Source organism: Aythya ferina (genome assembly GCF_964211825.1).
Source record: "Aythya ferina genome assembly, chromosome: 9".
NCBI lineage: Eukaryota > Metazoa > Chordata > Aves > Anseriformes > Anatidae > Aythya > Aythya ferina.
Window position 1 is genome coordinate 16,428,531 of NC_140305.1, and position 24,556 is coordinate 16,453,086.

Here is a 24,556-nt window from a genome sequence, read left to right on the forward strand (position 1 = left end):
GGGACTGTCACGGCATGCGTCTGCACTCAGGTGCAGCAGGGAGGTCGGGGAGCACCCCCGGGCTCTGCAGCTCTGACATGGGGGAGGAAGAAGAGGCTGCGGGGTTATCCTGAGCACGGAGAGCTGAGCTTCCAGCTCGCCTTGCAGCACGGGCTGCAGGGCAGCGTGGCACTCAGCTACCTCTGGGCTGGGTGCTGCTGATGCCAAGACAATCTGTGGAGGCTGTCCAAGCTGCTGGAGGGATGGGTATCTTTTCTCCCCAATGGCCTCGGGGGTAGCTGTGCTTGTGGGAGAGGTGAGAATGAGTTGCCAGCAGGGGAGGTTCCCCATTAGAGCAGTGCGAATGAATGATTCCTCCGTCTCCAGCCAAATGGAAAAGTCAGGGGGAAAAGAGGTCCACGAGCCATTATTTTTGCTCCCCACAGAACAGAAGATCCATATAAATCCTTTTATCATTGACAGATCTATCTGGTTTTTGGGGAAAAAAAGGCTCAATTCCATTTGGAGAATTGTATATGTGCATTTTTCTTTAATTTTCAGGTATACTTTTAAACAAAATGCTGTTATGAAATTAAAAAAAAATGAAAGCTTGAGTTCCAAAAATATAAAACGAAGACAAGATTTTCTTCCTTCCTTCCTTCCTTCCTTGCTTTGCTGAATTCAGCATGAACTTAGAATAATTTCGGCAGACCAGATACTGCATATTTTAACAGATAAGAGATCTATTACAACAAAATTCAACAGCTTGACTCGGGCAGTGTGGAGCGCAGAGCTGCCCCGGGAGCTGAGCAGGCTGCAGGAATCTCACTCCTGTGAGAGACAAATGTGATAATGAGCCTCACTGTGGTGAGGAGCAAGTGCAAACCCACTTGGGCTTATCTGCTTTCCTTCTTTCCTCTCCCAAAACGTGCACACCAGGAGCTGGCAGATCGCACGGTGGCCAGGTAGGCATTTGTTCGGCCCCTCTGGCACTTGTGCTGTTAGACCTGTCCCTCCGACCAGCCAGGTGCATATAATTGCTGGGACTTCTCTACTGCACAGTCGAAGCCAGGCTGTGATTTGTTATTATTAAAATCAAAGAAAGGGTTTTAACAAACAGAACACGTGAGGGGTTGACATCCCTTTCATATTTGCAAGCTGCATGGCTTGGCAGGAGAAGGTGACCAAGAAGAGAGCAGTTCAGGGAAGGCAGCTCCTTAAACGCACGCACATCTCTGTGTTCTGCTGGCAGAAGGGCTGCACGTTTGCATTTCCTCCAGCTCCAGGTCAGCATCACTGCCGTGGCTGCGTTATCATTGTACCTTAGACTTGGAAGTGTCCTGTGAGGAACCCTGCATCAAAATGCTTGCTCTGTACCTGGGCTGCACGCGTTGCAGTCCGTCGGGAAGCTATCTTTGTTCTCTCCTCTCCAGTTTAATACGGTATTTGTCTCTCTTGCCTAGCTTACATGTAATTCTTTGCATTCATACATTATCCGTGAGCGTGAGGCAAACTGCTGCATCCATTGTTTAACTTCTACTCTGCTCTGACACACAGCAGAATCCTGGAATAGCTGGGCCTTTCTGGAGGCTGGTTTTACTCTGCACCTGGGTTAAAAGCTGCTTTGTGCCCCGCACCCAGCGAACAACACTAGCAGGGACTCCAGGAATAAATTATTTTTAAAGGGGGATTTATGCTTTGATAGGAGCTGGGGTTTGGCGTGGCTTGGTGTCCCTGCAAGGAGCTCGTGCTGCTCCTGGGACCGCTCAGAGCTTGGAGGATGTGGAGCTGTGCCGCAGCCCCTGGCTGGGGTCAGAGTGGCAGGCAGGAATTGCAGCTCCCTTCCCAGCTGCATGTGCCTCTTTTGTACAGGGGAAAAAGGGGGGATTTTGTCCAGGTGATGCTGCCTTCAGAGCAGGCAGCAGTGTTTATGTTGGGAGAGCTTGGCTCCTTTGGTGACCTCAGAAAAGGGGAGATGTGAGATGGCTGGATGCATCCAGGGGCTGGGTGTGAGGATGAAGACCCCGGGCTCAATACAGCCACCATGGTGGGTGCAGCACAGAGCTGCTTCCCTGTGCCACAGCACCGTCCTGGGGCACTCCTTCCTCTCCTGCAGCATGCTCTGTGTAGAGGATGTGTGACCAGTGACCAGCTACCTGCTGTGAATGGGCAGAGCATCCACTGAGAGGCAACATAATTCTGTTACTTGCTCCTCTTTCCCAGCTGAAAGCTGATTGTGGTCAGGAAAAAGATATATTTTTTAAAAATGTTCCTTTCTTGGGAAAAGAAAACTTGAAATATTTAAGCATTTTTGATGGAAAGGAGGGAAGAAAAGAGCCAAGCCTTGGGGTTAATCGAACATGCTCACTTAATTGATATTTACCTAGAACAGCGCAGTTTGCTTTCCCCTCCCCTTGCTGGCTGCACAGATAGTTTCTTAGCAGTTGCCACCCATCTCGCCAGACCTGCCAAATGAATGCATTCTCTTCATTCCCCAAAGCAAAACAGTTTGCAAAAGGTCAAGTTGTATGGGACTGCTGCAAGCGAAGCCAGGCTGCCAAAAGCCAGTCCATGTCTTCTGGAAAATTGAGAAACAGGGAGAAATTAGCAAGAAGGCACAGCAGTGTTGGATCCCTGGGGACCTGAGACCCTACAGGAGATGCAAGAGTTGCACACATCGGACCATCCACCCCGCCCTGGGCTGCTCCTTTCCCTGGCACGGCTCCTGTACCCAGCTCTGGGTCTGAATTGCTGGCTGCAGGCACCTCGCGTCTCAGTTATCGATCTCCAGCCGCTCGTGCATGCGTCCTCCGGGGACCAACATCATGCTCCAGTGGGGATTTCCCGTGACAGTGGCTAAAAGGGCTGGCAGAGCTCGCTGTACAGCTGCCGGTGCTCTGCTGGCTTCTCGTAGCTTGGTTGTCTGCTCTTCAGGACAGGATCTGCCTGCCGGCTGACACGCAGCATCATCATTTACAACTCATAAACATTTATTTTGGCTTTTATTTCATTTCCTTCTGCGCCTTCTCCGCTTCCTTAAACATTTCATCTGTTAGTTTTATTTCTTCATTTTGACAAAAATACATCTCTGCTTCCCGTGAAGTAAATCCTAGGTTTTACAACTAGAGCCTGCTGGCAGCTCCTGAGCGATGAGGAACCCCCAGCCGAAGTTTGGGATGCTCGATCCAAGTTCCCATGTGGCGAGAGGCTCCTGGGCAGCCGGAGAAGCAGGAGCTGCAGCCAGAGACCTGTTGGACACGCAGGATTTCTTTTTTTGCTTTGTGTGTATTGTGTCATCCTCAGCACGTGCATCCCCAGGGAGCGAGTTCCGTGCTTACAGCTCTCTCCTGAGCCAGCAGCAGGGCGGGCGGTGAACTTGGCAGTCTCGCTGGGACCCTTGGGACTGCCCAACATGGGGAGCAAGGTGTCTGCAGCAAGGCACAAACCTCAGAGCACCACTCAGCAGCTCCCTATGTAAAACAGCTTTAGATGGAGAGAAGTGGGTGGTAGCTTTCCAAAACCACAAGCAGTTTTGGTAGGTAAATTAAATTTTTGTGCAGGTAAACAAAGCGTACTTTCACAAAGCAGAAGGAAGGAAAGAGGACTTGGCATTGCACGGCAGGCTTTGCTTGGTTTTAGCATTATCTTGCTCTTTGAAGTGTAATCTTGTTTCAAGCCAGACTGTTGCAAGCAGCACATTTTCTGTATGCACATTTTGGTGTTGTGTAATATTTGCCGAAATTTAGTAACATCATAATTTTGGGTCAAAAAAAACCACTTGCAAACTGCTACAGGAAGGCTTAATCTGCATTAGTGCGGTGGAGCAAAAAAAAAAAATCTCAAAACACAGCCCGACTGGTTCTAGCTTTGATTTTTCTACATGCCAGGCTCATTACCTGTTAAATAAAGAAGTCTAACGCCTCTCATCCCTTTGGAGAAACGCTGAGGCAGCGCGGGAGGAACTGTGCATCGACAGGAGATGTTAATGCCTGCTGGTACTGTGTGCCTGCACCGTGACTTCGGGACCCTGAGCTGCCACCCAGGGACCACCCAGGGCTCATCGAGGGATTTCTTTCTGCTCAGCCCTTGCTCGGAGCGCGTTCTGTCCATTTTCTCTTTTAATGAATTTACTTTCCTGCGCTGGTGGAGCTGAGTGGAGGAGCGACGTGGGCGTTTCCATAGTGTGTTTTGGTTGCGTGAGGGGCTTCTTGGCATTTCTGCGGTATTTCAGGCCCGTCGGGTGGCTGGAGGAAGCGGAGAGCTTCGGCAGCTGAGAATAGCACAGATCACGGCGCCGTGGCAGGCACGAACAGCAGGGATGGCTTCTGCTCAGCTCGGGCTAGGGCTGTTAGCGATGGGGGCCTCGTGGGGGGCACTTCGTGGTGAGGGGAGCAGGGGACTGTGCCGTGGAGCCCTCTGACAAACTTGGGGTGCAGAGGTGTGATAATGTCACCGGACAAAGGGACCCCAAGTTTGGCTAGTCCAGCTGTAGCCCTGCACTGATACCAGGCATGCATCCCCCAGGCAGGTGTTTCTTTATCCTGTTTTTTAACCCATGAAGCAGATTTTAGGTCCTACCCTGGTAGCATTGGTAGAAACATTTCCTGATACCAATGTAAATCTTTGTAGGAAACGAGGAAGAAGTCTGACAAATTCACAGCGAAGAAGTTTTGCGTTGCACATTGGCGTAAACACGCCAAAACACAGCCTTTCCAACATAAGCAGCAAAGCGCTGCCACAGAATTGCCCAGGATTTGTGACCTTAGGACGAGGTCTCACAGAGTCACACATGACCCTGTAGGAGCCCCTTTCCCCCTCCATCCCCATTTGTAGGGTAAGAGGCACTGCAAGCATGGAGCAGGCAGAGCTGCTCTTCTTTTCCTCCCTCCTTCAGCTCCAGGCAGCAAAGCCCAGCAGTGTGCAGACAGCAGCATCTCGGGCATCACCGTCTGAGCCTCCACACTTTGGGGACAACATAGCTGGGGTGATGCCTGTTTGCTAAATCTCATTTCAGCACAGGAGCATGGATTTTGCTCCTGCTGTTTCTTGGTGTGAGCTGCTCAGGAGCCAGCACCAGCAGACGCAGGCTGGGGAGAAGCTGCCTTAGGGAGAAGCTCAGGCATGGCTGCTGCTTCCTGGGGTCACGTCTGTGCCCCAGTGAAATGCACTCGCTGGCTGTGGGCTCACACGTAATGTTCATGCTATCCTGTTTCACTCTGGGTGAATATGCTGTAATTTTGGCTAATTACACAATATGTCAGGAGTAATTGCAGGGTTTTCCTCCAAATAAATAATATCTCTTGTGCTCTGCTGTCCATGCTTATGAGCTTGCCTTAGCCTTTAGTGGCCAAGGCATCAGCTGTGCTGGAAAATAACAGCTTAGGAGCTTTAGCTACAACTTCTTGTCCATTAAAATTCTCATTTTTTTTTTTAATTCTTTACTTAAGAAAGCTCACCCTGCCTAACTCCTGGAACATCCCTACATCTCTTCATGCTTTCGGTTCCTATCAGGTGTTGGCTTTCTCCTCATCAGAGCTGGAGTCAATATAGGAGCAGATTGCACTTTAAAGGGAAAGGTTTTGAAAGTTTGACTGCTGTTGAAACGCACTGGATCAACAGCAACACAAACCATGTCCTGCGGGAGAAGAGAACAAACCCAGGAGTGCAGCTGTATGAAGAATTGATTTTTTAGCTCTGTAGTCGAATATAAGATGTTTGTGGGGAGGAGGGGATTCAGATCCAATGCAATATTTCATTCTTCTTAAAATGAAACTTTGGCTTTCATCTCCAACTCTTAAAATCTTTTTTTTTCATCGCATTTCCAAAGAAAACATTGTCTCAAAAGAAAAAAAAATCAAAACGTTTCCCCTTTTCAGATCTTTCTTTCCCCATTAATGAGATGGAGTTTGTGTATAGCTTCAGCTGCTCTTACTCAAAGTTTTTGAACAATTAAAATATTCAGCTGAATAATTTCACCCAGAGGCAGTCAGCAAATCTGTGCCAAAATAACTGGTGGCAGCGAGGCCGTCAGCCCTTTTTCTCTCGGCATCGCATTGCTTTCAGCTGTGGTGGCCTTTGGGGACGTTTTTCGGGCCTTTAGTGCTGGGGTGGCTGTGCCATCCCTAGCTTGTGGGCTGGGACTGCTCAGAGGGGTAGCTTGTGTGTCCTGTACACTAGTTTGGCATTTGCCTTCTAGGAGAACTGATCCAAGACTTGGGACCTCTTTATCCTTGAGCCCTGGACCTGAGGTGGCTGTCACACGGGGTCAGGACCCAGGGTGTGAGTGAGCGGCGGGGTGGATGCCACCTCCATCTGGTGCCCTCGGGCTCCTAGGAAGAGGTGGGCTGGGAGAGGTGTGCAGCAGCATCCCCGTGGCTGCACCCCTCGTTTCCAGTGCTTTCTGTGACTCCTTTTCTCTGCCCATTGCCTCGTGCTTGTGTTAATATCCCTGTAAAGCTGATTCCCGGGATATGGGAGGGCTTGCGTGCACACCAGTGTGGTGCAAACACAGCCTTTCCACCTCCTCTATGAGGGAGCAGTAGCCTTCCCTCGAGGCTTGAGGATCTGTAGCAGTGAGCAGGCGTCGTGCAGGGCTTTGTACGTGTCTGCTCCTTGGTAGAGGGGTGTGGGCAGGCAGCTGTGCTCAGTGCCAGAGGGCTAATTACTACTCCTCCTTGCAGACATCAGCACAGGAAAGGAAATCACTTCCCTGGATGCTCTTTTTGCTTACAAGGTGCCATTCTGCTCTAGTGACTCACTGACAGTGACAAGAGGTGATTGCTTTGATGGGTGCTGTCATCAACGCGAGCCCATCATCCTTCTGAGGTAGGGAAATGTCATTTTTGGAAGCTTGTCCTTCAGCTGCAGAGGCCATCCCTGCCAGCACAGCCTGTTATTTCATGTCATGCATCCTGGAAACACCAGTTGGCTCTCCGTAGTTATTAGCCCTGGGTGGAGATTTACACTTCAGATGAGTAAATACACACGTGCCATGCAGCCCTATTGTCCCCGAGTCATTTTCTTCTCAAAACAAATTCCCTGTAATTGGAGGGTGGCTCTAACCCTGTAATCACGGTGGACTGGAGCTAGACACGGCCTTCGTTCTGCGTCACCAGGAAAGGATCAGCTGTCTGGTGCCCCCAGCATCACCGTCCACGGGAATAAATGTCTTAGCATCAGTCAGTCCCTGGTTACACCTCTCCATTCTCCTTGTGGGCTGGGTGAGGTGCCCTGTGTTAAGCCAAGTGGCTGTATCTAAACCAAAGCGGTTTGGGGCAGCTCTGCATGGCGAGGCTGGATGCCTTGCTTTGCTGTGGAGCCTCCCGGTGCTGGGGCAGCCCCCTTGTTCTGCACTACACATGCGCTTTTTCCCCTGCCAGGCCGGAGCTCAAGGTGCCAGGGGCTGCACTGCCCAGTCCCTCCAGGACCTGCTGGTGGTCAAGTTCATTCCTCTGCTCAGAATGTTTTGCTGTGATGTTTTGCTATGGGTGAACATTTTATAGGGCTGGGAAGCGCCCTCCTTGCCTCCTCCTGCTGCTTTTTCATTCTTGGTGACTCCCATGGGAGCCAAAAACGCTCAGCGCTTTGCAGCATCGTGCCCTATTTTCAGAGAAAGGGTTTCCTACGTCTGCACCTGAGTGACACGGCTGGAGTGTCCTCCAGGAGCCTCACGTATGGCTCAGGAGGCTCCGACCTGCCTGGTGCACGGCTCGCTGCAGGTGCAGGCCCAGACACCGGTGCGCAGCACCTGCTAAACGCTCCTGCTCCACCGTGGTCGCAGCTCGTGTCGCGAGGCACCCCTGCTCTGCAAGGGCAGCGGCTCCGGGCACAGCTGCCAGCACTTATCCCTCAGCTCCCCAATTTGGGTGGGTTCAGTGAATCATCGTAGCGAGCCGAGCCATTAAACTTCTACCGACAGCGATGCGTTTAATTGGAGAAAACCACGTACTTCATCCTAGCTCCCAGCACCCCAGAGAACCCAGCAGCTCCTGGGTGGGAAAAAAAAAAAAACAACACGTTTTTCTCCTGCAGCTTTTCATCTCCTTTTTCTCCCTGAGTTCTGTGCCGATGCCTGTCACCATAGTAATCTGCGTGGAGCTCGCTGATGCGTTTTCGTGCCGAGTTAGTACGAGCCTTCATTAACACCGTGCTTCTGAAGGGGGATTTTGGTGCCCTTCCCTGTCAGCGTGTGTTTGCAGCATTTGGCTTATTCGGTATTCTGGACGCCGTCCTTTTCAGGGGAGGGAAGCTGCAGTTCCCGTGGTGGCACTTGAAATGCGGAGTTAATCTAAGGAAATTAGAAGCAGTTTGCATCCCGACCCCAATGCTGGTTTCGGTGCGGGTTTGAGCGCAGGCAGTGAGTCATAAATCAGCCTCCCGTTACGACAGCCGCAGCCTGAACGGAGGAAAATGAGAATAATGGAATGTGTAAATTCCAGCCTAAAACGCCTAATTGCAATAAACAAATGTTTAAATTACACTTAGGTGAAATAAGCTCTGAGATGCATCCCAGGTCCCCTTTTTACAGTCCCATCCTCAGCAAAACTGTTGCAGGGGTACCAGGACAGTCAGTGGGACGCCCAACTGGGGCTCAGGTAGGCACAGGAGGAGCTCTCCTTCGGCAGAGCGATGTCCTCTGCTGGGCAGCGGGTGCTGGCCAGCTTTGGGAGCCTGCAGCTGGAGCCTCAGCCAGCCTTGCTGTGCTGGGAGCAAGCGGGGTGTTGAGTTGGAGCCTGTCCTGCTGCAGAAAGAGAGCAAACAAATCGGTGAGTCTCGGAGTTACTCAGTAGGTGCCTTCCTTGTGTGTCATTGTAGGTTGCTGGCTGTCAAATGGCTGCTTGGTGTGAGCTAGAGGGCAGTGACAGCCGGTTGTGTGGAGAACAGTAACCCCAGAGGTTCAGAGTGTAAGCCATACCAGCACAGAGGACTTCTGGCACTTGTGGGGTGAATTGAAAAGCAGTTCTGCACCAGCAGCCTCCAGCAGAGGCCTGCCTGCCAACCAGGGCATCGCTGCAAATTGCAGGAGTCCTCGGAGCCAGTGGCTCCAATCCCTGAGAGGTCACTAAGCCCTTCATCTTCTCAAGAGGTTATTAAACCCCTCGAAGATCCCTGCCATTAACTCCGAGCTGAGATTAAGGTGGCTCCTGTGAACGGGGTCTTGCTGAGTCCTGCCAGGTTTCCTAGCCCAAAGCCTCGGATATGCACAGCAGCAGTGAGAGGGGTTCTGGGAACTACAAGAAACATGGCCGTGGCAGGCTGCCTCCCACAATGAAGTCTGGGCTGGAAATCAAAGCCGTGCCCTATTCCTTGGTCTTTCCAAGCTCAGGGACTACATTGGATTGAACCCCCCTGCAGCACATGATAGGGGAGATCTATCTTGTTTGTGTGTTTTCCGTTTTGCAGTTATGGGGGCGAGCTCTGTGTTCACCTTACATAGCAGAAATTAAAGAAGAGGTCATTAAAAAGAAGGTGATGGTTTTGATAAAAAGCTTTTCTCCCAGTGACTCTGCAGAGCTTGTACTCTCTTTCCTAGGGGACTCAGCAAATACCTTCGGCAGCGCCTGCATTTGGGGGTGAGGGATGTGACTTGGATAGCTGATTTCAATCCCCTGGCCTTTTGCAAGGCACATGCCTGGAGAGCAAACAAGATTGGTGTGAGCACCCTGTGCTCCTCCTATCCCTTGGGAAGCCCCAGGGGATGCGAGTTGCCATACAATTCAGCGGCAGGAAGCACAGCAGCCCGTGCTGGATGGAGATGGCTTTAAGCCCCAGCAGCAGGACAGCTGAACTGCATAACGCCAGCCTCGCATTACCGTCTAAGTAGTGACAAGGAGATTAGCAATCAGATCATGACTTAGTTGCCCTCAGCTGTATCAAACGGGCCAGGAAGTTAAAAGCAAGGCATGCAGGGCTGGGGAGCTTGGCCTGGGGAAATAGGAACAAGAAAGATGCTGGTTAGGGGAGATGCAGTGAGTTGGTTAGTGGGGGGCTGGTTTAAGAAGGACCAGCAGCTGAGGGCTGTGTCTTTACCCAGCCTGACAGATGCCGCAGATCAGGAACAGAGCCATGGCTTAGCTCTTGCTCTCTGGTACTCTCCTTGGTCTGCTCTGCCCCCTGGGGATGTTTCTGGGGGGAAATCTCCCCCTGTGCCCTCAGGGAGTGCCACGTTTGGGGGATCCGAGTGTGCTGCCTTGGTGTACAGAGTGGATCTGCTGCGTTTTCTCTGCCATGCCCTGGCCCTGAAAGGCTGTGTATGAATGGCCAGAACAGGGTCTTTAATGTGAGTGTTCTAAAGCTTAATGGTATGTCTTATAAAATAAGGACAAAAACATTCCTTTATCTATCCCCTGGGGATCCTAATAGCGTGGGGCTGCTCTGGGAGTACATGCTGCATGGAAGTCTCTTGTGCGCAGTCTGTGCTTTGAGATCAAGGCAGTCATAACTTTTTCCTTAAACCTGTTCTGAAATACTTGGCTGTGTCTTCGGGGAGCCACTAAGTTGCAGCTGAAGTCTTGTCCATGTTAGTTTAGTTCCATTTCTGTAGGGAAAGCTACAGCAGAACAGACGAATGTACGGAGGAGCCTGAGTGGGAGGAATGGGTTTAGCTCAAGTGTGTTATGCCATATTGCTCCTTTAAAAGCAAGATCTGAGTTCCCATTGCTACACGACGATGAGGTTAAAGAATAGATTAGAGTTTAATTCCTGGTGAATTCAGTGGGTTATAGAAAGGAAGTGGTCAAGGAGAGGCTCGTGCTTGGCTGTGCTGCATTTTTTTTTTTCCTCCTTTTTATGGTTTGTTTCTGTTTCCTATTTATTACAGCCTGGGGCAGTATCACCAGGGGGATTTCATACAGTCTCAGGGTTGTCTTCTCCCGCAGTGTTTATTGAAGGACTGCTCTCTTATGGCTTTTGTTGCTAAAGGTGGAAAGCTCTCAGCCTATTTTATTGTCTTTCTGCCTTCTGCTGTGACTTACCAGGCTGTGCCACCATCCTGAAGTGACCAGGAGAACTGCTGTTTGTGGTATAAAAAAAAATGTAGTGTAGAAACCTCTATTGCTGTAGCATGAGGTGTAGCAATGCTGGAAGACTGATAAAATTGTCATTCTTTGTCATGATGCTAAAATATATGACAACAGTAGAGACACTCCTAAAAGCCACCTGCCGAATTTTGCCTCAGGGCTAGCAGGAAAAACCCTCCCTTGTGATTACACACCCCTCTGCGAGTAATAACTGTAGTGAGCTTTTGGAGGAAGATGGGTGCATCCTTGTTTCTTGTTGAACGCAAGCTTCACCTAAAATTTTGTCTGTAGACCTCCCAGGCACACTGCTTCATGCACAAGTGACAAGTCCCAGTGCCCCACTTCATGCCCAGACGTCAGGCAGGAGATGCCCGGGGGTAAAGCAGCCCCTGAGCTGCCACCAGCACAGCTGCTCCTGTGTCCCCGTGGGTTTGGGATGCAAAGGGATTCCTCTTCAGGTGTTGAGCCTGTGTTGTGGAGCAGCCTGTGCTAGGCGAGATGAATCCCTCATCGCCCAGACAGCTCCTTCGCCCTCCTGGGCTGTGCTCTGCCTAGAGGAGAGGGCTCGGTGCTGGCTGCACACAGCTCTGTGCTGCTTTTATCTGTTCAGGAGGGAACCCAAAGGTGCAGCTGCTTGGCAGTGCTTCTCCTCACCTGTAGAAAGAGACCTAAGGAAACACAAACACCAGAGGAGCTGAGACCTGTGTGTCTGACAAGTGCTTTCTGACCAGTTGGTGTCTGGAAAAGGCTTTTGATTGCTGGTGCTGTAGGGCTTCAGGAACAGGGATGCTCCTGCAGAGAAGGCTCTGTGCAGCTCGGAGACGGGAACATTGCTGCTGTCAGACTGCAGTAGGGACAGGAGGAGCGTGGTGGTTTTGTACATGGCATAGAGCTCCCTTCCACTCCCCTTGAGCTTACGGTGAGCTTGGGAGTGAGCCTCAAACTTCAGCAAAACCAGGGCAGGAAAAAAAGTGCATGTGAGATCAGATTTCTCTTCCAACCCATCCCTTGGCAGGCATTGACTGAGAAAAGCCCAGGATTATGAAAAAGGTGGTTGTTGAAGCTTGAGTCAGACCTTGGCTGAGTGTTTGTCAGATCCGTGATGAAAGAGGGATGCTGGGGCTTCACCCCATGTCTTCCTGTGGTGACACTCAGCCTTCTGATATGGTGCTGCTTTCATCTACAGCACAGATGCAGGGGTGCCCTACGGGACCTCGGGTGCTGTTTTGATAAGCTCCAAGATGATAGGAAGCTACTAACAATGAGATCTGCTTTGTATTTTACTCAGTAGGCTACTTAGTGTCAGTGAGAGAGGTTTTTAACTTCTTCCAAAATGATTTGCATGATCAAAGTACAGCTTGGGCCCTGAAAGAAAGAGGCCTTCTGTCCTGTATCTAAATTGTCTTCCCTACAAAGGAGGAAGGGTCAGGCCTGGTTTTTATCTCTGCTTCTATCCTTGAGGGGCTTTAAGATGAGGTCTTTCCCCTTCCCCAGTACACAGAGCTTCAGGCTGCAGGAGCGTCTTTAAATCCATTCTGCTGGGAGCTCTTCCATTTTGTGCAAAGTACTTGCACATTAAAATTTAACCAGCAGGTAAAAATGAGGCTGAGACTCATTCGGGGACTTAAACACAGGTCTCATACCAGAGAATGCCTGTTAGCACCCTTACTATTGTGGGATTAGATAAAGGGGGAAGAGGCCAGGCTCGAGGAGGGCAGTGCAGTTGGCTGTGCCTGAGGATGCAGCTTTGCATTTCCTTCCACTTTGACATCTTTGTAAGAAAAACGTTTAAATCAAGTTCCTACATCCAACAAAACAGATCTTTCATTTTGGAAAGAACAAAGCAAAGCAGATTTGGCGTATCTTGGCACGATTGACATCATCTCTTAGTAGATGGCCACTGTGTACTTATTGTCCTGGAGCTGGGATTTTTTCTGGGAAAAACCCTGTCTGCAGCCTACAACAGTTGGGCTGCGATGAAATCACTTGTTTAAGCCAGCAGAGAAACCAGCTGACACTGATTTATTTGGCGGCAAGCGTATGCTTCTGCAGATGGGAAATAGCACCTGATTCTCCTCGTGGTGGAGGGGTCGCTGGAGCTGAAACCCTTTGCACCTTTGGCCCATCCACATCTGCTGTCCCTGCCTGTGGTGGGGGATATGGGCAGTGGAGAGGTGCGGGATGGGGGCTCCATCCTCGCACGGAGGTGGGACAGCTTGGTGCAAAAGCTCTCGAGATGGGGGCTCCTAATGGGAGCACTTAGCTCACAGCATGAGCAGGGTTGCATAATGACCATGGGTTATTGAACAGCCTCACGAGAGGCAGGAAGGACAGGAGGCTGACTTTTGGTAAGCTACACTGGATTTTTTTCCTTTCCGTTGAGCCAGCAGTAAGGAGCTCCCATTTACTTGTGGTGGGTGGTCACAGAGCAGCAAACTCCCATCACAGGAGGAGAATCTCTGTCATCCAGCCAGCGTGGCTGCCCCTCCACGTGTAGCTGGCTAGTTTGCCTCACGGAAGCAATGTCTTTGACAAATTGTAAGCCTCACATGGTAAAATTGAATTTATCCCGAATTTTTGGCCACTTAATTTGTGTGTTGATCAGTGGGACGGCAGGGAGACTGCAGAGCTCTGTCAGGTGAAGTTATCTCATAGCCAAATTGTTTCTGCTTTTCCCTCGTGTTTCCCTTTTCTTCCTCAGCATGGCTGTAAAATATTGCTGGGGTGGTAGGGGAGCTCCTACCCCATGGCTGCCTGCTGGTATACGGGGCTGGGAAAGGACCCTGCTGAAGACAAGGAGTGATTCTCACCCACCAGAGTGTATGGCACATGTTTTGGAAGGGAGGAACATACGGGATTTAAAACAGAGGCGTTTTCAGGTGCCCGTAAATGCTTCAGAGGTCGTTTTTGGAGGTGTCTTGCATCTGTTCCTTTTAGGAATTTTGCTCCCCGAATCCCACACAGTTGGACTCGCATAGCCTGATTCAGCGCTCAGTTGCTTTGGTTTTACACCACTGTAATACCAGCAGTTTAAATAGATCTTCATCGGCATAAGACTGGGACTAGATAATAGTGGATCAAATATAGAAACCAGGGTAGTTGGCTTTACAGGCAGGATAAGAAACGAGCAAATTCTTTGCAACATTGCTAGCAAATTTTCTTCCAAATGAGTGGCATATCCAGAATACATAAAGTGTCTAAAGACTTTGAATTTGGCAGGTAACTTCCAGTGAAGCGGTGTTGCATAAATCTGGTACTTTATGCTGCACCAACTATGCGTTGCATTTTACCTCCTCATCTGATCTCCATTTTATTTGCCTGTATGTCTATATGAATATTTTACAACCACTCTTGAAAGGAATCACAGAAAGCTGTCTGATCTGCCAAGCACTTTTTTCTATTTACTCAGGGTTTAATGGGGACCACACAAATTGGGTCTCTTGCTCCTTGCTGCATGTTTGGTATATCTAATAGTAATTATTATTTTCTTTGCAGAACCCCAGCTGAAAGGAATTGTGACAAGGTTATTCAGCCAGCAGGAATACTTCCTGCAGATGCACCCAGATGGTACAATTGATGGGACCAAGGACGAAAACAGCGACTACAGTAAGAAAAATTAGCCTGTTTTGCAACCCAATTACAATCAAATGCATCACCTAGTGGGTCTCGCTTGTGAAGCTTCATTTTTGAAAAGATCAAATTAGGAAGGAGCCAGCTGTTTTCTGCACATTTTTTCCTATCTATACTTCCCCTTTAAATCTTGCCTGTATAATTTCATATGTTTCCTCTCCCATCTTGTTCCCTCCCGCCCCGATTCTGTAACTGCCATCTGGGTGGGGTGGAGAATAAAACCCATGATTTGAACTACTGCCAAAAGAGAAAGGAGATTATATTTATACACATGCCACGTGGGCAAAGGATACGGGGAATTCTCTTTCCAAGGAGAAGAAGAGATGATTGTTTTCACTATTTTATCCTGAAAAATTCAGCAAGCATCAGGAATTTCCAGGCTGGAGAAAACCAGCTGTTCACCCAAATTCTGTGCTTTGAGGCTACTTTTAAGGCTGAGGGTATTGAATGACCTTTCCAAATGAGGTCTTCTTCTAAAACCCTATTCAAAGGGATTAGATTCATGTTGTCCATCAAAGATTACCAAAGTGCAGCAGAGCCACATAGGTTTAAATGTGATGCTCATGTGCAGGAGCCATATTGTTTTAAATAAACACAAACGAATGTCCATTTGGAAAATACATAGCTTTCTCGATACCAAAACTCACTGAAAGGCTACAAAAAACAAAAAAGCAAGGTGTTTCCTACAGCATCTCTTCATTTTACAGGTGTCAGATTGCTGCTTTTAAAGGCACCAATACTCAGATCTTTGGTGCCACAAATTACATCAACAGATTAGGACTCAAGTCTTGATTTGGTTTATCCTATGTTGGTCTGAAGCTCTCTGTGCCACTGGTGAAGATACAGAACATCTTGCCTGCTCACCGTGGAGAGTGTCTTCCCAGTTGTTAGTAGGGATGAAGAAAAGTTGATGTATGTGGCAGAATTGATGGAGGCAAGCTTCATGTACTTTGTGGAAGGAAGAACCTACTTAATTTGGGGATAAATCATGCTGTTCTGTTTTATGGAAGCTCCTAGGTAGATTGAAGGCATTGCTCCTTCAGGAGGGCAGGCTCTGGGCTGCAGGGTGAGGGCTGTCTGCAGTGATGCAGCCCATGTAGTGAGGTGTTGACATTGTTCTGTGAAGGTGCCCTGGGACAGGGGTGTAAGGTAGATGCAGCCCCATGTCTGTGGGGCTTGCCCCAGCCCCAAGGAGCTGGTGGGGTGCCATGGTGGGGACAATGCGTGGTTGCATGGTGAGGACAGCGGCTGCAGCCTGCTCAGGGCCGGGGACTACATGCAGAGGAGCTCTGAGAAAGCAGTGACTGAAACGGTGAGGGGCTGGCAAAGCCCTCATGAAATGACCCAAAAGACTCTGTTCAGCAGGAACCTGGCCTGAAGCGTGCTGTGTCCAATCTTAGTTCCACGGTTTACATGCTGGTGCTTAACAAACAAAAGGCCACAAATTGCAATCACAACTCTTAACTCCTGTTGGAGCAGGAGAACCTGCAGCCAGCTCCACGTTCCCCCTGCACGCGCACCTCTGTGAAGGACTGAGCGGGCTTCTTCCTCCAAGAAGTCTGGCCTTGTGCTCTTGTCAGGCAGGCACCGACACGTGATGAGCTCAGTGGGCTTTAGCGGGTGAGTAATGACCCAGTGCTGGGTGGTGTTAGCTGCTTTTTAAAAGGAAGAAGACATAGGATGTTCTCAATCTGCAGAAAATCCCATTGGAGGCCTATTTGTCAACGACATGCGAAGAGCTGCTGGAGATGACAGGGATTCATTACCCTCATCTATCAGTGAGGACCGAACAACAAAGTAATGGGCTTAAATGGAAGCAGAGATGAATTTAGGTAAACAGCAGAGGAAAATAAAATGTAAGGACATTTCTGTAATATTTCAGGCTGGCAGGGGAGCCAAGGGAAGCTGCTTCTCGCTGCACCTCGGTGGGTGCAGGAGGAACCTCTGGAGTCTGAGATTGGCACCAGATCACCCAAACGGCTCTTATTTATGTCAAATGTCAGAGATCAGGTTGGCGAGGTGCTGAGAACTTGGGAGCTGCTTCCCCCCTGTCTCCTTAATTGGAAATAGATGGGCTGAAGGGCACTTCTAGAGCATAAATCCTCCTGGTGAGGTGGCAGCCCTGCCTTGGCAGCTTGGTGGGACAGGAGGCATCTAGCTGAAACGTGCCAAGCCAGTCACTCAAAGTCATGGGCTATGCTGGAGAGTTTGGTGCGTATACAGGGGACTGAAGTCTTTGAGAGAAGATAAAGGACAAATGTTTCCCCGTCCCCTGACCTTAGGGAATATCAGAAGAGAAAAAAAATCCAACCTGATTATATTTGGCTCCTGAAAATGAAATTAAGAATGTGCTTTATTCGGTTTTATTTAACTTCTGATCGCTCACTCTCCTTTATAAATCTTCAGTTTAAGTCAATGTTTTATATTATATGAAGCTTCCTGTTACAGCTTCAAAACAAAATCACATTTTTCACTTTGGAAAGACCAAAAAGGCGTGCTATTTTTTTTCTTCCTTTCCATTCCTCTACACTTTCAATTTCTGACCAGAGAAAAAAAAAGAAGTCAAAGCATACTCATCCAAGTAAACAGCTGCAGATTTCACTGATATTTTTTGTTTTAAAATATTTATCCAGAGGATCCCTGGCCAGCCATTCACAAGTCTGTGCAGTGTTTCTGTGGAAGTACAAAACTCACCAAAAAGTGGGTATTTCCCTGTCCATGGAGAGGGGTGGGTTAATTTACATCCAGAGTCAGAAGGACACTCTTGATGTCTACAACAGGGTCCTTGCCACCCTGCATGGCTATCCATGTGTTCTTCCCTCAGGAGGGAACACAGGTATGTGCCTGGTGAGCACTGTTCCATGCATCAGCTCTGCATGCTGAATCCACCCCCTGACTATTCAAACTAGCATTATGAAAGGAATCAGTCTTCGTGGAATGCATTAGGTTGGTTTACTCTGGCAAAATAAACATTTAAAGTGAGACGTGACATGTCCCTTAGATACATCTGATGAAATTAAAAGTTCTAATAAAAACCCAATTATTGATATAAGAGGGACTGCTAATATTTAAGCAATTTCAAAATGAATTATCTTTCTGGTGCCCATTCTGTGTGTGTTCTTGAGAAGCTGATGACATTTATTTTCCACTTCTTCTCTCTTAAAGAAAAGAGGGGGGGGACAGGAGCCAAATTCTAATGGCATTTGAATGGGCATCCAGCCAGCTTCCCGCGAAACAGCTCTTGGGACATCTGTTCCTTCTACCATGTGGCTCAAGGCACGCCATCTTAATATAAGCATGAAGACAGCTTCTCTTCCTACTAGCATTGGGATATATGAAGAATTTTCTTTTAATCCAAGCGGTTTCGGGGGAGTAAAAGGCCATTGTTGGGTATAAATTAGTTTGGCTCCTCTGACTGATTTATATCAGCTGAGCACATGGACCACATCTTCTGTATGGCAGTTCTTGCCCTAGTCTTCCAGTTCTGTAATAAGTTAGCTCGGATCCCTAGCCAAGTAAGCTTTCAGAGTTTAGAAATGTGATGCATCTGATAAATGGCCATAACATAACGATGAACAACATAATTCGTGGCTACAGGGTTTAGAAATGGAGTATGGTAAAAGTAGTATCATCAGTGAGCAGGAGGAGGTGTAAGTCTAGGAACGGGTGGAGATGGGAAAATGTAATGAAGGCAAATTGGCAGACATCAAACATCGTAATTCTTCTGTCTTCTACATGAGAAATGAAGGAGCACGTCTGCCTTGTGTGGTTATATATGGCATAGAAAATCTACTATTTGCAACAGAAAGATTTAAAAGCATTAGATAATTTTTTTTTTATTTTTATTTTTTTTAACATCACACCCTGTGGACAGTCCTACCCTACCACAGCTAGTCCTCTTCCCCATCCCTAATTCTGGTATTTCAGGATTAGCAGAATTTTCAAAGCTTATAAGCTTTGAAATCTGCTCCAAAACAAGATGAAATATCCATTTAAAAGCATGACAACAGAGGCTTTAACTTATTCAAAGATATTTCCCATTTGGAGTGCAGAAACAGTTCTGAGAGTTTGCAAAATTTTGATTGACCCCCAAATGCTTTTAATAGAAGAAAACATTTGCTTCCTAAAACAACTTTGGCTGCCAGTTACCTATGTCAGATGCGTGCCCTTCTGTTTGCCTGCCTACCCACTCGCTCCCCTGCTCTGCAGCATGTTGCAGAGATGCTCTGCCATGCCTAAAAGCCATGACTGGGGCTGCTGCTGCCATGGTCTGCAGGAGGCTCCAAGGGAGCTTGGGAACCAGCAGTGGTCCTGCTCCTGTAATGCAGAGCACGACAGGGTTGTTGCTGTGCTCCCTTGGCATGCAAAAAAGAGAGGTTTGTAGATGTGGGTGCTTCCGAGTGGAACTTCTCACCCCCTAGTTCTGGGCATTATCACCCCGCTGCCTAATGAATGCGTTGAGGGGTCTGTCGCAAGTTTTCTGTGCAAGACAAATTGGCTGTAGAGAATGAATGATGATGCCCATTCTGTTTCATTATTTGCAGTAATATGCTCCATTTTTCAGTGGGGGGTGGGGGTGCAATGAGGGAAGGGGAATTACTTATAAATAGACTTGTTAATTACAGAGGGTTTTAGACCTTCATGGTCGTGAGAGCTGATAGAAATATAAGCCTGCCTTGTTTAGGGAGCTGCTCAACAGCAGAACTGTGCTGTAACACAGCTCTGTAAAGTCAGGTAGCTACGCTGGGGAGTGTTTATCTCCTCCTGGGACAGGGTCAGAGCGTTGCCATCCTTGACTCCAGCAGTTCACAGACCAGTACCCACACAGGACTTTGCCATATACTGCTGAAGTCCTCTCCCCTCCCATGAAATCACAGAAATGTAGGCACTGGGTTTTGTGAGACTTAAGCACACACTGATGTTGCATTGAATGTGGTGCTTAAAGGCAAGGTGTCTGGGGGTAGGGCTGGTTTCACCAGACTTGGTGTGCTTCCCTTCCAGGGAGCTGCCCGAGGGGAGTCTTCTAGCCTTCCTCAAGGAAGGATAGAAAAGAAGGAGTGTTCAACTGAAACCAGAACTCATGAATCCCTTTTTGGAGATAACCCTAAAACCAGCTTAGCCAGAGCACCTGGCAGATATTTCAAGCAACACTGCTTTCTGTTCCTTATGTGTTGTTTTTTTCAGGTTTTTCTTCTGAAAAGGTATCCGTCTGTAACCTGTAAGCAAATCCACCGTTCCATGGTAATCAGGTTCCCATTACACTACCCACACCCTTTGAGCTCTTTTTCCTTATAAATCGTGCAGTTCCTCAGACGTTGATGAAGCTCTTGTAGCCTGCACCACTGTCTGCAAGGAGCCAAGCACAATATCCCGAGCTCCTGGGACAGCATCCAGTTACCTCTCCACAAGCTGAAGCACCAAGGCTCCTGCCACATCTGGATGCTTTTGTCCTACAGTTCTCAGTGGAAACAAAGCCATGCTAATGTCTGATTGTGTAGGCTATTGACACTGTCAGTCCTTTCCCCATGAAGCTCGTTGTGTTAGAAATGCACCAAAGCCTGACCGAACATTAATGTGTTTGCTCATGGAAAAGGTCTCTCACTGAGACACAGGGACTGTTTGGAATCCAGCAACGAGCTAAATAATTGAGAGGAAGTGGCTGCAATGCTTTAATCAATAAGATTGCAGTAAAATTGAGTATTGAAAGGTCTTGTCTTCTTCTGTCCTGCCTAGTGCTGCTTCTGAATGAGGAGCAGAGCTCAGGACCAGGGCGGTATCTCCTCCTGAGAGCCTTTAGTCCTTTGATAGCAGGGATCGCAGGGGTAGGCACACTGATGAGTTACGGTGCCTCATTCTGGCCATGGTCCCTGCCTATATACACTTTTATTTTATGGTAAATCCAAGAAAGTGTGGCTAGGCTTAAATCTGTGTCAGGATAAACTAAACTAAGTTGTGTTGATCATTTGCCACAGGCAAAGATGTGCACGCCTGCATTACCACAGCTCAGCTGGCCCACAGAAAGCTGTTAAGATACGCTAGCCAGAGCACGTGTACGAGCCCTTGGCATTGCAAAGGCAGTGATCAGACATCCTGATGGGTATATTTAGGCTTCTGGGAGGCAAGCAAGCTCAGTACGTTTTAAAATCTGCTTTCAACATTGACCCTGTGGCTGCAGGTCTTTCCTGTAGCTGGAAGCAATCTGTTTGTTTCCAGTTCGATACGGTTTGTACGGGCTGGCCGTGGGGCAAGAAGCAGCGGCAGCCCCGTGGGGTGATGTCTGCCTAACCTTTGCTTTTCTTTTCCTTCCGCAGCCCTTTTCAATCTAATTCCTGTGGGTCTTCGTGTGGTGGCAATCCAAGGGGTGAAGGCAGGTCTGTACGTTGCCATGAACGCTGAGGGATATCTCTACAGCTCAGTGAGTACCTGGCACCTTTGGGCTCCTGGGATGGTTTGGTTTTGTAGGGGGAGGGAGGAGACCCCGCTGGGACTTGGAGACAGCTTTTGTGAAAATGGTCACGTATCGGAAAACCTTTAAAAGCAGGAGTGGTGGGAGCTGCTGCAAAGCCATGCAATATTCACTTTCAAGTGTCTCCACGGAGTTTCGTGGTAATATTTCCTGACCTGTGAAGATATACTTTGTGCTCCTTTGAGGAGTTACCTAATGTAGGTCACGTTGTAGAGGAGGCTATACAGCTTGCTGGTTATATTCTGGTTTCCCATTTGTGAAATGGGATGGAGTGATTGCAATTGCTTCTGAATTGCACCCGGAAAACTGTTGGGGGTGGTGCCCCAATGGGTCATACTCTGCTTTTGACTGCAGTGTAAATGCACAGCAATACACTGACTTCATTAAAATGGTTCTGGACTATTCTGTTGGCAGAGTGCTTCAGCAGAGCAGAATTACCCTGTATTTGTGTGGTCTTTCTAATGCACATAAAAGATAAGTGAGGCATTTTTTACTGACTAATTCCCCTATAACTTTCTTAGATGGCATGAAAGGGCATGAGGTTATTCATAAGATTCTCATTTGAAGTAAGTAATTGATTTTCACAGTGAATAATTGATTCAGTGATTTATTAAATATGGCAGCCCTTTGCCAGAATTTTTATGCTTCAAATAACTTTGCTCTAGTTCTACATAGTAAGAAGTGATAGTTAATAATACTCTGCTCATTTCTGTGGTTATGATATCTTTAAAGCATATAGGCAAGATTTTAATCTCATCTCCATTTGTGTAAATTTACAGTACAATGATTCTGCTCTTGTCTCGGCATTTGCTGCGCTTTAAAAGCGTACGTGAGATCGGAGATAGGACCACCAAAAGGATGACAGTCTGTGTAGTGGGGGGCAGAGATGTCCATTTCCCTAACTTGTCTGCTGTGTGCCTTCCTATAAACCTCTGGACCCAAGGGGATGCTGTACCATGTACTCAGCCAAAGCTGATGCTTGTGCTAGCTCCTACAGTAAGAGGAGGCTGCTGGCTCACAGTACAAGCAGTGTTGGGTTGTCTTTTGTCATTACAATTGCAGTAAGCGCAACATACTGTCACAGTTGCTGTTGTCACTGTCACATAAGATGTAGCTTGAAAAAGGCACGCCACTTCATAGCTTGTAGAGTAGCAAAATGGTACCACCAAAACGTGTTACCACAGGATATGCATAAGCACACCAGGATAGATCCACTGCTCTGGCTTTGATTTATGTCTCTGATAGCTGTCAATTAATTTTACTTTAGGTTTCCTTGTGGATATTCTATGCAGCAAGCTCTTGGTGGCTGTAATTTGGGGTGCTTCCCCTGTAAGGTCACTGACAAGGGATCAAAATCTTTGCTACCATCATGATCCCAGTAGCTTGAGATAAAAAAGGCTGAGTTGTACCTGTGTTTCCTGACCCATATCATCCATCTGCATTCCTGGTCAGTTTTAAATCTCTCACATGGCTGGGATTTCCCCCTTTCCCATGAGAGGTAACAAAGCTCTCTCTCCCCAGCAGCTCAGGGTAGAAAATGGCAAGTCAACGTGTTAGTATGCCTGGCGAGGTAGGTCTCAAAACTGGCTGCTTGTCAAAAAGAGACAGAGAGATCAATCTGGATCTCTGTGGATGCCAGACGCTTCCTGTTCTTTCATAGCCCAGTAAACATAAATGACTGCCTCTAAATAAATTACATTGGTTTACTAACAATGAAAATCTCCTTTTTTTGTAAAGCTATCAAGTGCTAAAGGTAGGTAGATCGAGGTAATACCAAGTGTGGTGTGGTGCTGCATTATCAGGCGGGCTTCCCCCTAGGCACAGTGTCACAGGGGTCAGGACTGAAGTTTTGCCCTGTACCTGTGCAATGCTGGGAACAAAGGGGTCCTGGCCCAGAGCTGGGGCTCCTCGTGCCCCCTGTGCCCCTTACCTGAGCACTGCAGGAAAGCAGTGTGTGGCATTAGAGCCACAGCCAGCTGGGGTGGGTCTTTGTGGAGCAGTGGGGGGGTCAGCGTTTTCTGAACAAATATTGCAAAGGAGAGAAGAGTGTGGGGCTCAGGCAAAAGAAGAAATGGAGAGTTGGAAGCATGATGTTTGACAGCTGAGACAATGCGGAGGAAAAGCTAGCTAGCACACTGCTAGCAGGTAGTGAGGCAATGAAGAGGGTAGGAGGGACATACCAAGAGATTTTGTTAGCAGGAGGACCATGTATCCAGGGAAGATATCTGCTATTTATGTGAATTGTCCTAAAAGGCATCAAATCATACATGTATTGAAATGAAGGTGGTTTAATGGAGCCTGCTTATTCCCAGCAAATGTGCCTGACTTAAATGGGAGGGATAATAAGGGATGTACCAAGATTGCCAGTGTGGTTACTGAAGTGGACCTTGTTGCATGCTATGGCTTGATGGCATTCAGCTCTGTCTGAACTAATAAAAGAGTAAAGCTGTTAATTTCATAAACATGATTTCAGGCTTCTGTTTGTAGTAGATGGATGCTACTGGCCCATCTCTGCTCCAGGGGGATGGAGCTTCCTGGGCTGGCTTTTCTTCTTGTTTTGACCAGTGGCTCTGTCTCTGTCTTACAACAGGAAATCGATAAATTCACTCTGCTTTGGAGCAGACCCCAAGGCGAGAAAGAAGAAAATTTGTGGATAAAGCCTGTTAGGAGCAGGGAGCAGAGGTCAAATCTCTCATAGCACCAAAGATGAGATTAGACCAGGATCCTATAAAACAACTGGATGTGGCTCAGAAGGTCTCAGCCTATCCAAGCAGTCTCTTTTGGATGCTGCAGCTTTCCTTGTGGGGCAGGGATCCTACTCCAAGCCAACATTTGGCCTGGCTGTGTCAGTCTCAAAGGCTGTGCCGGGGAATTGCTTTGACAGGACTGGACAGCCTGCTCCTCTCTGGGGCAAGCAGGCCCCCAGCCATGCTGCCTGGACCCGACTGCTGCTCACCCCGAAGGAGAAGGGGAACATTGTCCCCGTTCCCTTGCTTAGCAGACCCTGAACTACAGCTTTGCTCTGTCTCGGGCCATTTTCCTTTGCTGTTGTGCTTGTACCTGTTTTGTCCCCAGCCTTTTCTGAGGGATTTTTTGAAAAATGGGTCAATATTCCCCATAGCTACTGTTCACTCGCGCAGATCCACTGATAAATGAACTTTTTCTGCTGCTTGGCTGCCTCGCCTGCTGTCTGTCCCAGACTAGCCCAGCTAGGACTTGCTGTTAACACCCTCAAGCCTGGGACTGCTTTCAGATAAAATGCAGCTGTCCAGGGAAATGGTTCTTTTTTTATTTTTTTCCTCCTTTTGAGCCCAGATTGTCTGTGTCTGTAGCTGAACACACCATCGCTGTAGGGTTTGGGTTTTTTTGGTGGTGTTTAATCTGCGTGTGCCAGCTGAGACCTTGGCTGACATCCTCTGCCCTGGATCAAACCAGAAGCTATTATCAGCCTGGTCTTGGAGAT

The 24,556-nt window shown here is 48.2% G+C and overlaps 1 protein-coding gene across 8 annotated transcripts in view; it reads left to right on the forward strand.

Annotated features, from left to right (window-relative positions):
• Positions 1–24,556, forward strand: part of FGF12 (fibroblast growth factor 12) — a 222,217-nt gene that overhangs the window by 133,298 nt on the left and 64,363 nt on the right. For 7 of the 8 annotated variants that reach the window (XM_084529518.1, XM_084529515.1, XM_084529517.1 and 4 more), the window contains 2 exons: positions 14,493–14,603; positions 20,939–21,042. In XM_084529518.1, coding sequence (XP_084385644.1) covers positions 14,552–14,603; positions 20,939–21,042 — 156 coding nt within the window. In that variant the 5' untranslated portion in view covers positions 14,493–14,551. Of the gene's footprint in view, positions 1–8,929; positions 10,259–14,492; positions 14,604–20,938; positions 21,043–24,556 lie in introns of those variants that run through there. The other variant, XM_084529519.1, reaches the window with a different exon arrangement.